The 12,498-nt window shown below is 39.8% G+C and overlaps 1 protein-coding gene across 2 annotated transcripts; it reads right to left on the reverse strand.

Moving 5' to 3' along the window:
* Window positions 1-2,734: 2,734 nt before the first annotated feature.
* Window positions 2,735-11,059, reverse strand: LOC121517860 (poly(rC)-binding protein 2-like). 2 transcript variants are annotated; one of them, XM_041799940.1, is made up of 13 exons: window positions 10,909-11,059; window positions 9,970-10,104; window positions 9,774-9,797; window positions 9,652-9,684; window positions 9,409-9,525; window positions 7,493-7,624; window positions 7,278-7,406; window positions 7,115-7,189; window positions 6,826-6,867; window positions 6,410-6,482; window positions 6,258-6,313; window positions 5,983-6,152; window positions 2,735-4,123 (listed from the first exon to the last, which is right to left on the reverse strand). In XM_041799940.1, exons 2-13 carry the CDS (start codon window positions 10,036-10,038, stop codon window positions 4,087-4,089), a joined length of 957 nt encoding a protein of 318 aa, XP_041655874.1. In that variant the 5' UTR covers window positions 10,039-10,104; window positions 10,909-11,059; the 3' UTR covers window positions 2,735-4,086. The 2 variants fall into 2 exon arrangements, with proteins under 2 accessions (XP_041655874.1, XP_041655873.1); XM_041799939.1 differs by having other exon boundaries at window positions 6,808-6,867.
* Window positions 11,060-12,498: the final 1,439 nt, after the last annotated feature.

A 12,498-nucleotide genomic window follows, 5' to 3' on the forward strand; every position in this document is an offset into this window, starting at 1 on the left:
CCCTGATGATGGCACACCACTGGTTGTCATGGGTGACATGAACATCCACATGGATAGAGCCCAGGCAACTGATTTTATTTCACTACTGTCTTCCTTTGACCATAAACAGGTTTAAACACCTCCAACACACAAGGCTGGTGTTACACTGGATTTGATTCTAACTCACAATTGCTCCACAGCAAATTTGAGTGTAACACCACTTCACCTCTCTGACCACTATTCTATTCAGTTCTCACTTGGCTTACCTGAATTTCAACAATCTACCACTCAGTTATCATATCGCAGAACCTTTGGTCACTTGACCCATCACAGCTGTCTGACGAGGTCTCAGCTGCTTTAGCCTCATGTAACTAGTCCTTCACACCCAGGCTACAGACACATTCTGCTCCTCACTGTCCTCCTCTCTGGACAAACTTACCTCTGGTGTCCAAGAAATGCTCCACCTTGTCCCTGGCTCACTGAGGTCATCAGAGCACAAAGCACAGGGCTCAGGGTGGCTGAGAGAAAATGGCGTAAATCCAAACAATCCACTGACTTGACTGCTTAGCAAAAACTCTCCTCTTACCTCTGCTCTAAAATCTGCTGAGAAGGTGTTTTATCAAACAAAGATCTGTGCTGCCTCTGATGCACGCAAACTCTTCTCTGTTTCAACCCTCTCCTTCAAACCCACAACCCTCCAGTATGTTGACTCCGGACACGTTTGTCTCCTACTTTACTGACAAGGTTTCTACCATCAGTAACCAATTCTCTGAGCCTGTCCCACCAAGCTTTCTACCACCAGCTAGCGATGCCTCACTTAGCTCATTCTCTCCACTGAGTGAGAGGAAAGTCACCGGACTTCTGCTTAACTCTAAGCCCACAACCTGGCCGCTCGATCCGATACCATCACATCTCTTGCAGGCGACTGAGCCCACAATCGGCCCTGTTGTAATATGTATCATCAACTCCTCTCTGTCCACAGGTGTTTTCCCTGGTGCATTCAAGCAAGCACAAGTCACACCATTGCTCAAAAAACCCACTCTCAACCCAGACCAGGTTGAAAACTACAGGCCAGTCTCACTTCTCCCATTCCTATCAAAAATACTGGTGCACACAGTCTTCAACCAGCTCTCAGAATACTTGCAGAACAATGATTTACTTGATCAGAATCAATCTGGCTTTAGGAGGGGCCACTCTACTGAAACTGCACTTTTGCTGGAATCGCTGAGTTTGGCTAGAGCAGCTGGCCTCTCCTCACTTGGTATCTCAGGATCTGCCCTCCAGTCGTTTAAGTCCTACACAGGGAGATCTTTTAGAGTATCATGGAGGGGAGAAGTGTCCAACCTGCATGGCTTATCAACAGGGGTGCCTCAAGGGTCAGTGCTTGGTCCCCCAACTTTTTTACAATATAAACCACCTCACTTGGTGCAATCATCCGCTCCCAAGGCTTTTCTTATTACTGCTATGCAGATGATACACAGCTTTACCTATCCTTTCCACCAGATGACACAACTGTCTCAGCTCAGATCTCATCCTGCCTTGCTGATATTTCTGAATGGATGAGGGAACGTCACCTTCAGCTCAACCTGTCCAAGACTGAGCTTATCATTCCAGCCAGTCCCACTGTGGAACCACAGATCAATATCTATCTCCTTCTTGCCCACTACGCTAAGCCAGCGAAAGGCGACTGGTACTTCCAGCACATCAGGCTCCTAGGTCACTAGCTAGACTCTTCTTTTCTGTTGTCCCTAAATGGTGGAATGAATTATAGCAACTTCATTCAATTCGCAGAGTGCCTCTCCACTTTCAAGAGAAAGCTAAAGACCCTCTCAAATGTATGTCACTTTAGATAACAGCATCTGCTAAATGACATTGTAACATTGTGTTCTCAATCAGGCTTGCACATCTGGACAATTTTTCTCCATTCTTCTTTGCAAAACTGCTCAAGCTCTGTATGGTTACACAGGGATCAGGCATGAACTGCCCATTTCAAGTCCTACCAGAAATTCTCCATTGGTTAGAAGTCTGGGATTTGACTCTCAGATCTTTCACCTTGTTGTCTTTAAGCCATTTATGTGTAGCTTTCAGTGTATGCTTTGGGTCATTGCTCAAAGGAAAATAAATCTTCTCCTAAGCTTTAGTTCTCTTGCAGACTGAATAAGATTGTCCTCCAGGGCCAAATGTTGATAAGCATCCCCACAGCACCACTGTGCTTCATAGTGGAGATTGTGTTTGTGGTTATGTGCAGTGTTTGGTGTAGCATCTTGTCTGATGACCAAAAAAAAAAAAGCCCTATTTTTGTCTCATCAGACCATAGATTTTTCTTCCACTTGACCATGGAGTCTCCCACATGCCTTTTGACAAACTCTAGTCAAAATGCCATATTTCTTCCATTTCTTGATGATGGATTTAACTGAACTCCAGGGGAATGTTCAGTGCATTGGAATTTTTTTTACATCCATCCAGACTTAAACTTTTCAATCACCTTTTCTCTGAGTTGTTTGAAGTGTTCTTTTGTCTTTGTGGTGAAATGGTAGCCAGAAATACCGATTAACCAGTAACTGGTTCTTCCAGACAGAGGTGTCATACTACTATAACTGGAGATCCCGAGATTATGCAGTCATTTATTTTACATTATATATCTTTTTAATTGACATTACAATATAGAAATGTTTTCACTTTGACATAGAGATTTTGTTGTCAAAAATGCCAAATTAGTTTGACAAAGACTGAATTTCAAAATCAATTAAAGGGTAAAACATGCAAGGGGGGGATTTATCTTGTGTACTAGGTCTAAATATATACTTGGAAATTTCAAAATTGATGGACCAGAATCAAAAATTACAATTACAACACTTGTTTTCCACCCTAAAGTCAGGACATAGGAAGCAGTCAGGACTGTTTAGCATTTCACATCTTTTTTTTATTTCTGCATTTCATTTCTTCAACAATTTAATTGCACCCAGATCTACAATAGTTTGAAAACGTGCACAAAAACGTGAGTTTCTTCATCCTGCAAAGAATAATAAAAAATAAAATCTGACCCAGGCAAAAAAAGGATAGCAGGAAACTAGTGTTAATTCTATAATTCTCCTTCTAGTTAATCATAATTTAATACCTCAGCATAATATACTTATAAAGACAAATATGTCTTGTAGTTTTGCCCCTTGCAGCATTCCCCAGCCCTGCAGTTAAAAAAAATATTTTCTCTATTTAAAACAAACATTTCAATGTTATTATTTTCATCATCATCATCGTCATTACTATGGTCTTAGTAATTTCAGAGAAAAGAAAATATTTTCCTCTCATTCAGGCCCACCCCGTGTGACCAAGGCCCACCCACCCTCATCAGAATCCAATACACAACAACGCTCAAAAGTCCTGATCGAGAAATAAAACGGATGGAAACACAGGAATGACACAAAACAATTACTCATCAAATTGGAGGTGAGACAAAATGTAGCTTACAATTCTCCTTTGAACCCGCACTCAACAACAAGGGATAAATTACCTTCAGACTACAAAGGTTTTCACCTGCATACACAATCACCTGGAGATCATTTACACCCACTGAACCCGTTAAAACCCACAATGCCTCATTCAGGAAGTACAGACTTAAAAAGAAGATGGCAAATATCAATGAATTCTACTCTTACAATGAGCTGTGTATTAAATAAAAATAAATAGATATTTAAAAAGGAAGGGAAAGAACAGTCCATCTATAATGTTATTGTGTCTTTTTTTCTTCATTTTTACATTTTCTAAGAAAAATCTGACATAAGAAAAACATTATTTATGCCTTTTCAGATTTTTCTAAAACGTTTACCTATATCAAGAAGATCATACAGATATACAGTAAAATAAGAGAAAAAAATACAACAGAATGAAGTCTTTAAAAACTATATGCAAAGGGAATTTTTAAAACATAATAAATAAATAAAATACCAATATGATGAAGGTGTAGTTACAACTGAGAAGTTGTATAACCAAAGCAGAGGAGAAACAGTGAGTTTAGAGTACTTGGTTTTTGCATTAAGTTCAATAAGGGACCTCTTGGTAAAAAGTAGGGGGAGGGGTTACATTAGGTGCTGATGAAGATCCTCCATGTCAGTTGGCTGCGAGTCCAGTAGCTTCAGAAGACAGCCTGAGGAGGAGGACAAAAGAAAACAGGGTGACCTTAATATTTGATTTATAATATCTGACTGGGCAAAAACAAAAGTGAAACCTCAAAAAGAGGAACGCAGATAAGAGAAGGGCATTACAAATAATTCACATCCCACTTACAATATTATTGTCTCAGACTTTCCTGTCCGTAAAAACAGACTCTGCAAATCCTTTAATTATGATACACTTAATGTGTTCCAACCCACAATGAGTAACGCTTTGTTTCTACATCAACTTGCTTTCAAGTTAGTTAAAACCAATGTTTATATCGTTGTTTAATGATAAATGATAACCTTTGAATAAATAGATAACATACAAAAAAGAGTAGTGAGAAAAACCATTTAAAATCACTGATCTGGTAAAATAAAAAGGATTAAATGTGATTTAAAAAATGGGCTTGATATATTTTGCAAATTCAAGCTAAAAGGAAAGGTCTTTCGTTTGCTGCAGGTTTACTTCAAACCAAAACATTTGTTTATTCAAAGAGGACTAAAAGACAAAGCATGCAGTTCTAGCGCTCTCAATCTGAGAAAAAAAGAATTTGCATGAAATCATGGATGGGAGTTGTCACCTTTGTTAGAAAACATACGAGCCAGCAGAACTTATCTGTTGGGATTCTGGCAAATTTATGTTTCCAGTTGGGATGCAGGGTATTATCGGTATGATACCGGAATCAGCTGATATTAGCTTATGAAGTGGAATTCATCATTTTTACAACTAATAGTTTGGCTATAGAAATCTGCGTAATTAGCAGTAAATATTGGCCGAATGAACAAAGAAGTTGGTAGATTTTGTGGCTCATCTATGCTCTACACACACATAAAAATAGATCTGTGCATTTACAACCATCATTGCCCTAATACCAACATGTGTCTGTTATACTGGAGTGAGCATTGAAAAACTGATCCACTAGAGGTCGCCATCTCTCACAGATCTACTTTGATGCTGCTCCGTCCGATGAGTTTATATTTACTCATTTCATTCATTGATATATCCTCAGAAAACTCAACTAAGTTCCACCTTTTCTTCCAAACGTTTCTTCTTTGTTGTGTTTTGCTACTCTGGGTTCAACTGTTGGCTGCTTTGCTCAACGCTGCCCATGATGGGTGGCGGTATTTCTATGTTTGGTCTGTATCTGTAAACTTCAAGAATGGACAAAATGAATGTAGAGTTTGGACAGAAAGGTCCGACTGTATTTGTATGTGGTTCAAAACATAAATGAGCCTCAGCAACAGACCTGCATCAGCTGAAGTCTTTCTACACTTAAAGCGTGTCTTAAGGACTGACATTTGTAAATATGTTCATCATCTAACTTTAAATCATGCATTTTAAGGACTTATGTTTTAGGTCTGAACAACATTTAAATATCAGTGTCAGCTAGGTTAATTTAATAAATATTGGTTTACTGGATATCGACAAAACTCGACAAACTCATTTACTGTTATGAGCGAGAGTTAAATCTTACGCCTTAAATATCAATAGACACATATCTGAGAGAGGGAAATACAAACTATAGAAGGTCAGTTTTAAAATGCTATTACTCGCTGGTAGAACTGCTTTAATAAGTCTGATGCAGAAACAGCGTAAAATTTAACATCAAAACAATTTTGCTGTTTCACAAGAGTTTGACTTAAACATCACTGGGTCAAAACAGCAAGAAAAAAAAACTCCTGTAAATCCGTGTCAATGTTATTTTCCACTTAATGATACACCTCTATAAACGCCTTCTACCATCACATCTGACTCCACTCTGCAGTTTTATTATAGGGAACACTACTGTGTTTTCCATTAACCTGCTAGTCTATGATAGATGTTTTGCACGAGTATCAAGCCTCTTACCGAGCATTGATCAGGTACTCAGCCAGGCTGATGCTGGCGTGGGAGCCAGTGATGGTGACCTGTCTGTCAGTGGAGCCCTCCACCGGGTTGGCAATCTTGATCTGAGCCCCTGACATCTGACGGATCTCATTGATCTTTGCGCCCTGACGGCCAATGATGCAGCCAATGAGCTGAAGAGGAATAAAAGTTAAGAAATCATGAGGATCAGGATGCAAACAGCAAGACCAGAGAGGTAAGAAACAAAGAAAAACAAGTAAAAAGGAGATGTTTCTTACATCGTTTGGAATGGTAAGCTCATGAGAGCCAGTCTGTGCAGAGGCATCCATCCCAGCTGAAGAAATGTAAAGAAACCACAAATGTTTCGACAACTGAATATTTGAAATCCACAACACTCTTAATAGTTCCCATTTTCAATCTGCACACCTACCCTGGAAGCCCTGGTTGCTATGTGCAATAGGGAAGGGGCTCTGCTGCATGGCCAGCTGGTGAAGTTTGGTGAGCTGTTGAGCATTGAAGGAAGAGGATGTGGAGAACAAACAAACAGAGGAATCATGAGTGAGGAAAAATTTAACAAACATTTGAAATTTTGTAATTATTTCCCTTTTTGTAGTGATGAGAGGAAAATGTGAAATGGATGGAAGATGGAAGCCGTGATTTAATCTTAAAGGTAAAAGAAATATAAGTGTTAAACTGTTAAAATATTAATTAGTTAGGTTGTTGAATGGATTTCAGGCAGTGGTGTTGGTGAGGGGGGGTCAGAGGGATGAAATAAGAAGGTGGTATGGCTTCCCAGGACCGAAGTTGCAAATATATTGGATCACTTACAGAGGGCCCTTCACTTACATCAGGCTGTGGAATGGCGTGCTGCCCTTGGACAGCGTATGCCTGCAAGGAGAGAACAGCACTTAAGAGGGTGTGGTAGTGTCACACACAGTGGACTCCAATATCCATCAGTCCTCTGTCCTTGCTGTGCCATGCGAACAAAGTTGGACATGCCACAGACAGCTTGCCCTCAGCTAAAATGATAGTCCATGTATAATTTGATTAACTTGACCATTTCCTCTCCCAAAGACAGAGGAAATGGTCAATGACATCTATAAAATGACAAAAATTAAAGGTAGCTGTTGTTTACCTGACCACCTGCAAAGATGACAGGAGAGCCTGAGGGTTTGGGTCTGTACGGGATGGTCACTCCCTTTGGTGGAGACTAAAAAAACAGATACCCGACATTTATCATCAGTCAGCATTTAAAAGGAAACAAAAGTAAACATACAGCATTCCAACACTGTCCTTACCTCAAGCATGACAACACAAATCTGCTTGACACACTCGATTATGGACTGTGGGGTCCCTGCAACGGTGATGGCACGCTCTGTTGAGTTGGGCAACATGTCCCCTGCTACTTGTACCTGAGCTCCGGCTGACTGCAGACACAAAGAAGAAGAAAAGTTGAGTCCGCGTCGGGGATTAGACAGAGGTTCAAGTTACACAAAGAGACAGACGGACACACCTCTCTGATTTCCTTGATCTTGCAGCCACCCTTGCCAATGAGAGAGCCACACTGGCTGGCAGGCACAACAAGGCGCATGGTGACCGGCGGTTTGCTGGTGGCTGTACTGTTAGTCATTGAGGTGCTGATGTCCTGCAGGGAGGGTGAGACAACAAAGACAGCAAGGACATAAAAGGGTCAGATCATCTGTCTTACAGTGTTACAGCTGCTAATGGCAACTTCAAGTTAGAGCGGTGAAGATCTTTTTATAATTCAAGCTTTATTCAGCCAGGTTAGTCTCATTCAGACCTGTTATCAAGGGAGACCTGGCTAATAGTAACAGCAATACACAGTTTTAATAATTATAAACATTTATACTAGTATACCATTTTAAAAAATATCAAAACAACCAGTTTAAACATGCGCACACAGAAGGCCTGGATGAGGGTTAGCCATGACATGCATATTTTTTGTGTCTGAATCCATTAATTTCTGAAAAAATTAAATCAGTTTCTGGCATATTTAAACGCTGTTTAAACGCTGATTTTATTTTAAAAATGTTATTTGTCCACTTTCTAACAAAAGCAAAAGTAACTGTAGGTGTCCATGTATTTGCCTGTTTTATTTGAAACTGGTTGCAAATGTGAGGTAGCTCAACCAGGTAGTGCAACTGCAAGGGGCATCGCTAAATGAAATAAATAATACTATTTAAATCTCTAAGAATATTTACTTCACTTCTACTAAGATAAAGGAGGTATCACATCTTTTTTTAAAGGGTTGATTAAAGTTTTGCTTTGGAGAGCAGGTACACTTTCCATGTCAGGTGGTACAACAACTAAATTCAATTTACCATAAATTCTTTATTTCATTTCAAAAATATATCTATCCACTTTCTAAGTAGAAATAAAGAAACAACATGTATCGAGTTATTAACCTTTAAAAAAAATAAATAAATAAAAATTGCAAATGTAAGGTGGCGCAACCAAAAAGAATGAAGCCTTATACAGCATAAACCCATGAACTGATTCCAGTCGGTCCATTATCTTACAGCATCACACACCAGTTCCAACACTCTAAAAGACAATCCTTGAGCTGTGAACCCAGCTGCTGCTAACACTGGTATAGCATATTTCTGGACCCTCTGCTTTTAGAATAGCCTTACATCACTCGCATCCTTCCCTGTAAAAAAGGGCTTTCAACCAGAGCTGGATCCCTTGCATTAGTCTCCTCCTCTCAGAAACAAATTGACCAGGTAAATAAAGTAGTGAAAGCACAACATTAAGTAGTTTTGTATTCAAATCAACTGTTTGGTAGATGCATCAGAAATTGTTTAGTCATAGATTTACTGATTTACATCCTTCTCTAGTAATGACTGTCACACTGGTGTTGATCCATTACAATTCTGGCACACAAATCAAAAGCAACAAACTATGATGTAACTAGGGCTGGGAAATTAATCAAAATATAGATTAAATGTGCTGCTGCAATTTTCAAATCAGCATGGGTGAGTATGTGTCAAAATACCAGTTAAATACTTTTTGCAGCAGAGGTGTTACGTTATACACATCATGCAAACATGCAAGTGTCAAATTTTAGAATAGTTCACAGAAAATTCTACTTTCCTTATTTTTGTTTGTTTTCCTTAGGTAAACTGAGAACCTCATTAAAGCCATCACTCCAACAATTCACATCAAATTTGCAGTTTTGTTCAGAATTTTTCGGCCCTGGTTTATTCTAATATGGCATTGGTTGTAATACAGAATGATTTACTGCCAGTGTGTTTTGAAAAATACATTAGATGAACAGCTTAAAAAAAAAAAAATCGCATGAATCACAATGTTGGAAAATACTCATGATCAGATTATTTCCCCAAATTGTTCAGCCCTAAATGTAACATCTATCTGAATGTGATTTTAGTCACACCAGGCTTTTCTTACCTCCTCCAATTTCTCAATGATCATGGAGAAGGCTTTAAAGATGGAGGTGGTAGGTCCCGCCAAGGTAATGATCCTCTCCGGGCAGTTCCCCTCTGAGATGTTGATTCGAGCACCACTCTGCAAAAAATAAAAACAGGAAATATCAAATCACAGCATTATCATATGACACATGAGTAAGCAGAGCTAAAAACGTGAGCCTTCAAGAAAGAGCTGCATGTTCTTTTTCAAAATCAGACACCTTACCTCCTCTCTCATCTTCTTCACAGACTCCCCTTTCTGTAAGAGAAGAGCAAACACAAGATATTAACAAAATTAAAACAGGGTGCATATCAATTTTATGACCATGGCAGAAAATTACAGCCTACCTTTCCAATGATGCTCCCAACCTCCTGCAGAAGAGAGGCACACATTAGAGCCATGAATGCATATTCTTGTGACCATTAGAGGAAAAACTGATGTGCTTTGTTTTCATTATGCTGAGACTGCTTTTAAATCAATTAGGAGAAGAGGTGGGGTTTGATTTTAACCTTGTTATAAGACATTTCCTGCAGAGACACTCACCTTCCCATGCATGAGTAGCCTGATGGTTAAGGTGACATTAAGTCCTCCTTCGACAAGACTTGAGTCCATTGCTACAGCTGAATCCAGACTTTTAAACTGGCCAATAAAGTGGGTCTTTGGTCACTGGCTGAATGTCTGCAACAGAGTGGAAAATGTGACCATCAGAGACAAATTTACTTCCTGGAAACTATGAAAGCATCTATGTGGAGAGCATTGTTTACTATAAAAAGCTTCTGTCGATGCAGATGAATGAAGTGATGCAGGCAGTTAACATGTTGTCGATTTGAGGTTGAACTGTACATTAATAACGTTAGCTAGCCACTCTGAAAGAATAAGGCGTTTCAGTGCAGTAATTGACATTAGACTGGCCCGAGTCCACTCATTCACGCCAGCACAATGACCCACTGTCTTCCCTGTGGCTGAGTGTATTTCCTGGCATCCATTAGCTCCAGCGATATAGCACATAGCTCTCCAAATGTACTGATAAATTCAACAGCAAAAGCACCACCTTTCTATTAAAGCAAGTTTCTTTAGCTAATGAATGCAAAGTGAAAGAAGAAGCCTCACAGGATAACAACGCAAATCCTATTTTAAAGACAGCATCAGTTAGTCACGCAAGCAAGATTTGGAGGCTAAGTTAGCACCGTAACGTTTCTATCGTAACTTTCTGACTTACTGAAATAGAGAACAAATCAGCTGCAGTGATATTTCTCAACGACATCAGTAATATAATCAAGAAAACAAACTGTTTTAAACTAACGTGGTAACGAAGCTAAATACAGTTCGGTAATTTTCCATCCAGGTCGCTAGCGTTAGCATCGCCGGATTCAGGAAATAGCCTGATCCCGCGGCCTAGGGAGCGCACAGAGGCACGCCGAGTTATCCCCGTCCTTCACTCAGAGAGGAAAAACAACAAAGCCATATTTGAGGAGCTCTTACCCGAACCGTCCCTTGAAGAGTGTTCAGGGGGTGGGTAGGGTGGCAAGGGTGGAAGGGGAGAGGTTCGGGAGGGAGTTTTAAAAGGATCCGGGGAAGAGGGAAAAGACACCGCTGTTCGATCAGACTCCACTCTTCTGCTTGGCACAAAAGACAAAATGAATTCAACTCTGACTTCTGAACTGCCCCGCCCCTCTCTGCGGGTCAACTCCGCCCACTCGGGACGCTCAGGCGAATTTTTATATGTTGGATACATCCTTACGGTTGTTTAGTCAGATTTGTCAACGGGGAAAGTGCTGCATGCTGTGAATATTTCTTAGATAGCCACATTTTGTTGTTAATGTCTATAGAAAAAAACGAAGACCACTTAAAGTAGCCTAACTTGACCAATAGGATGTGATGTTAAGATATCTTAAAGCTCCAGTGAGGACCAGTAACAGTCACAAAAGCCCTAAGAGGACATGAATCCATGCAGTTCATTGAATTACTTTTTTAAATGAGAACATTTCTGTTCTCTCAAGATCTTAACTTAAAGCCTACATCTCACCATATCAACAAATGACCCCTGACTTTCCTGTGATAATGCCTTTTTTTTAAAGATTTATTTTTGGGCATTTTTGTGCCTTTACTAGATGGAGGAGGACAGTGGATAGAGTCAGAAACAGGGTCAAGAGTGGGGGAGAGACATGCGGTAAAGGGCCTCAGGCCGGATTTGAACCTGGGCCGCCCGCGTACATGGGTAGAGCCTTTAACCACTAGGTCACCTGCTCCCCATAATGCCATATTTTCAGCCGTTTCTCTGTCTAGCAAAAGCTGGGTAAAGTAATATGAATAAATACATGTCAGCTTAGGACATCCATAATTAATAGTGTTTTTTTCCCTTCCTCTTTGTCCAAACAACTCTGACCCTACTGTCTTTTAACAAACAAATGTATAATTTTTCAAATATTCCTATGTAATTGTCTACAAAAGCTGTTTCTGCAGTGTGCTGTTAATCACCTCATCTGACACTGAACCCATGTCAGTGGTTATGGACATGAAAAATTAATTTCACAGAAATAATCAGCCATCTTCCTCATGTTTTTATTTGCTTTTCTAACTTAAAGAAATGCCCCAGAATTAATTTCAAGTTAAAAACTTCTTACATAAGCTTTAAAGCTCACCTGAACATTTTCTAGGTGTTAATGAAACAAACTGAAATTAATACTGATGCCTTTATAAAACCTACAAAACCTAATGAAATCATCACCAACAACACTGACTATTACTGTGGTGTAGTTTTTAATTCCTTAAACAGTTGGCCCAGTGTGGGCACCCGACCCAGCGTTTTACTACAAGCCAGAGAACCAGCCATTTGAACTTTTTTCCCCCACAACAAGTATTCACATATACCTGACCTTTAAAAGAAAGAAGGATACGAAAAGGAAGTCACTGGGCCTATTAAGGCACAGTCCAGACCTTGAGGGATTTGGGGGTTTCTCCACCAGGATTATTTTTTTAAATAAAAAGCTCTATTTTGTAACCTGATATGCCAGATGGATTTGCTCACACATCCATCTGGAAAACCTCCCATGGACAGTGTTTGGGAGAGGG

This window comes from Cheilinus undulatus, linkage group 11 (assembly GCF_018320785.1).
Source record: "Cheilinus undulatus linkage group 11, ASM1832078v1, whole genome shotgun sequence".
NCBI classification, from domain to species: Eukaryota; Metazoa; Chordata; class Actinopteri; order Labriformes; family Labridae; genus Cheilinus; species Cheilinus undulatus.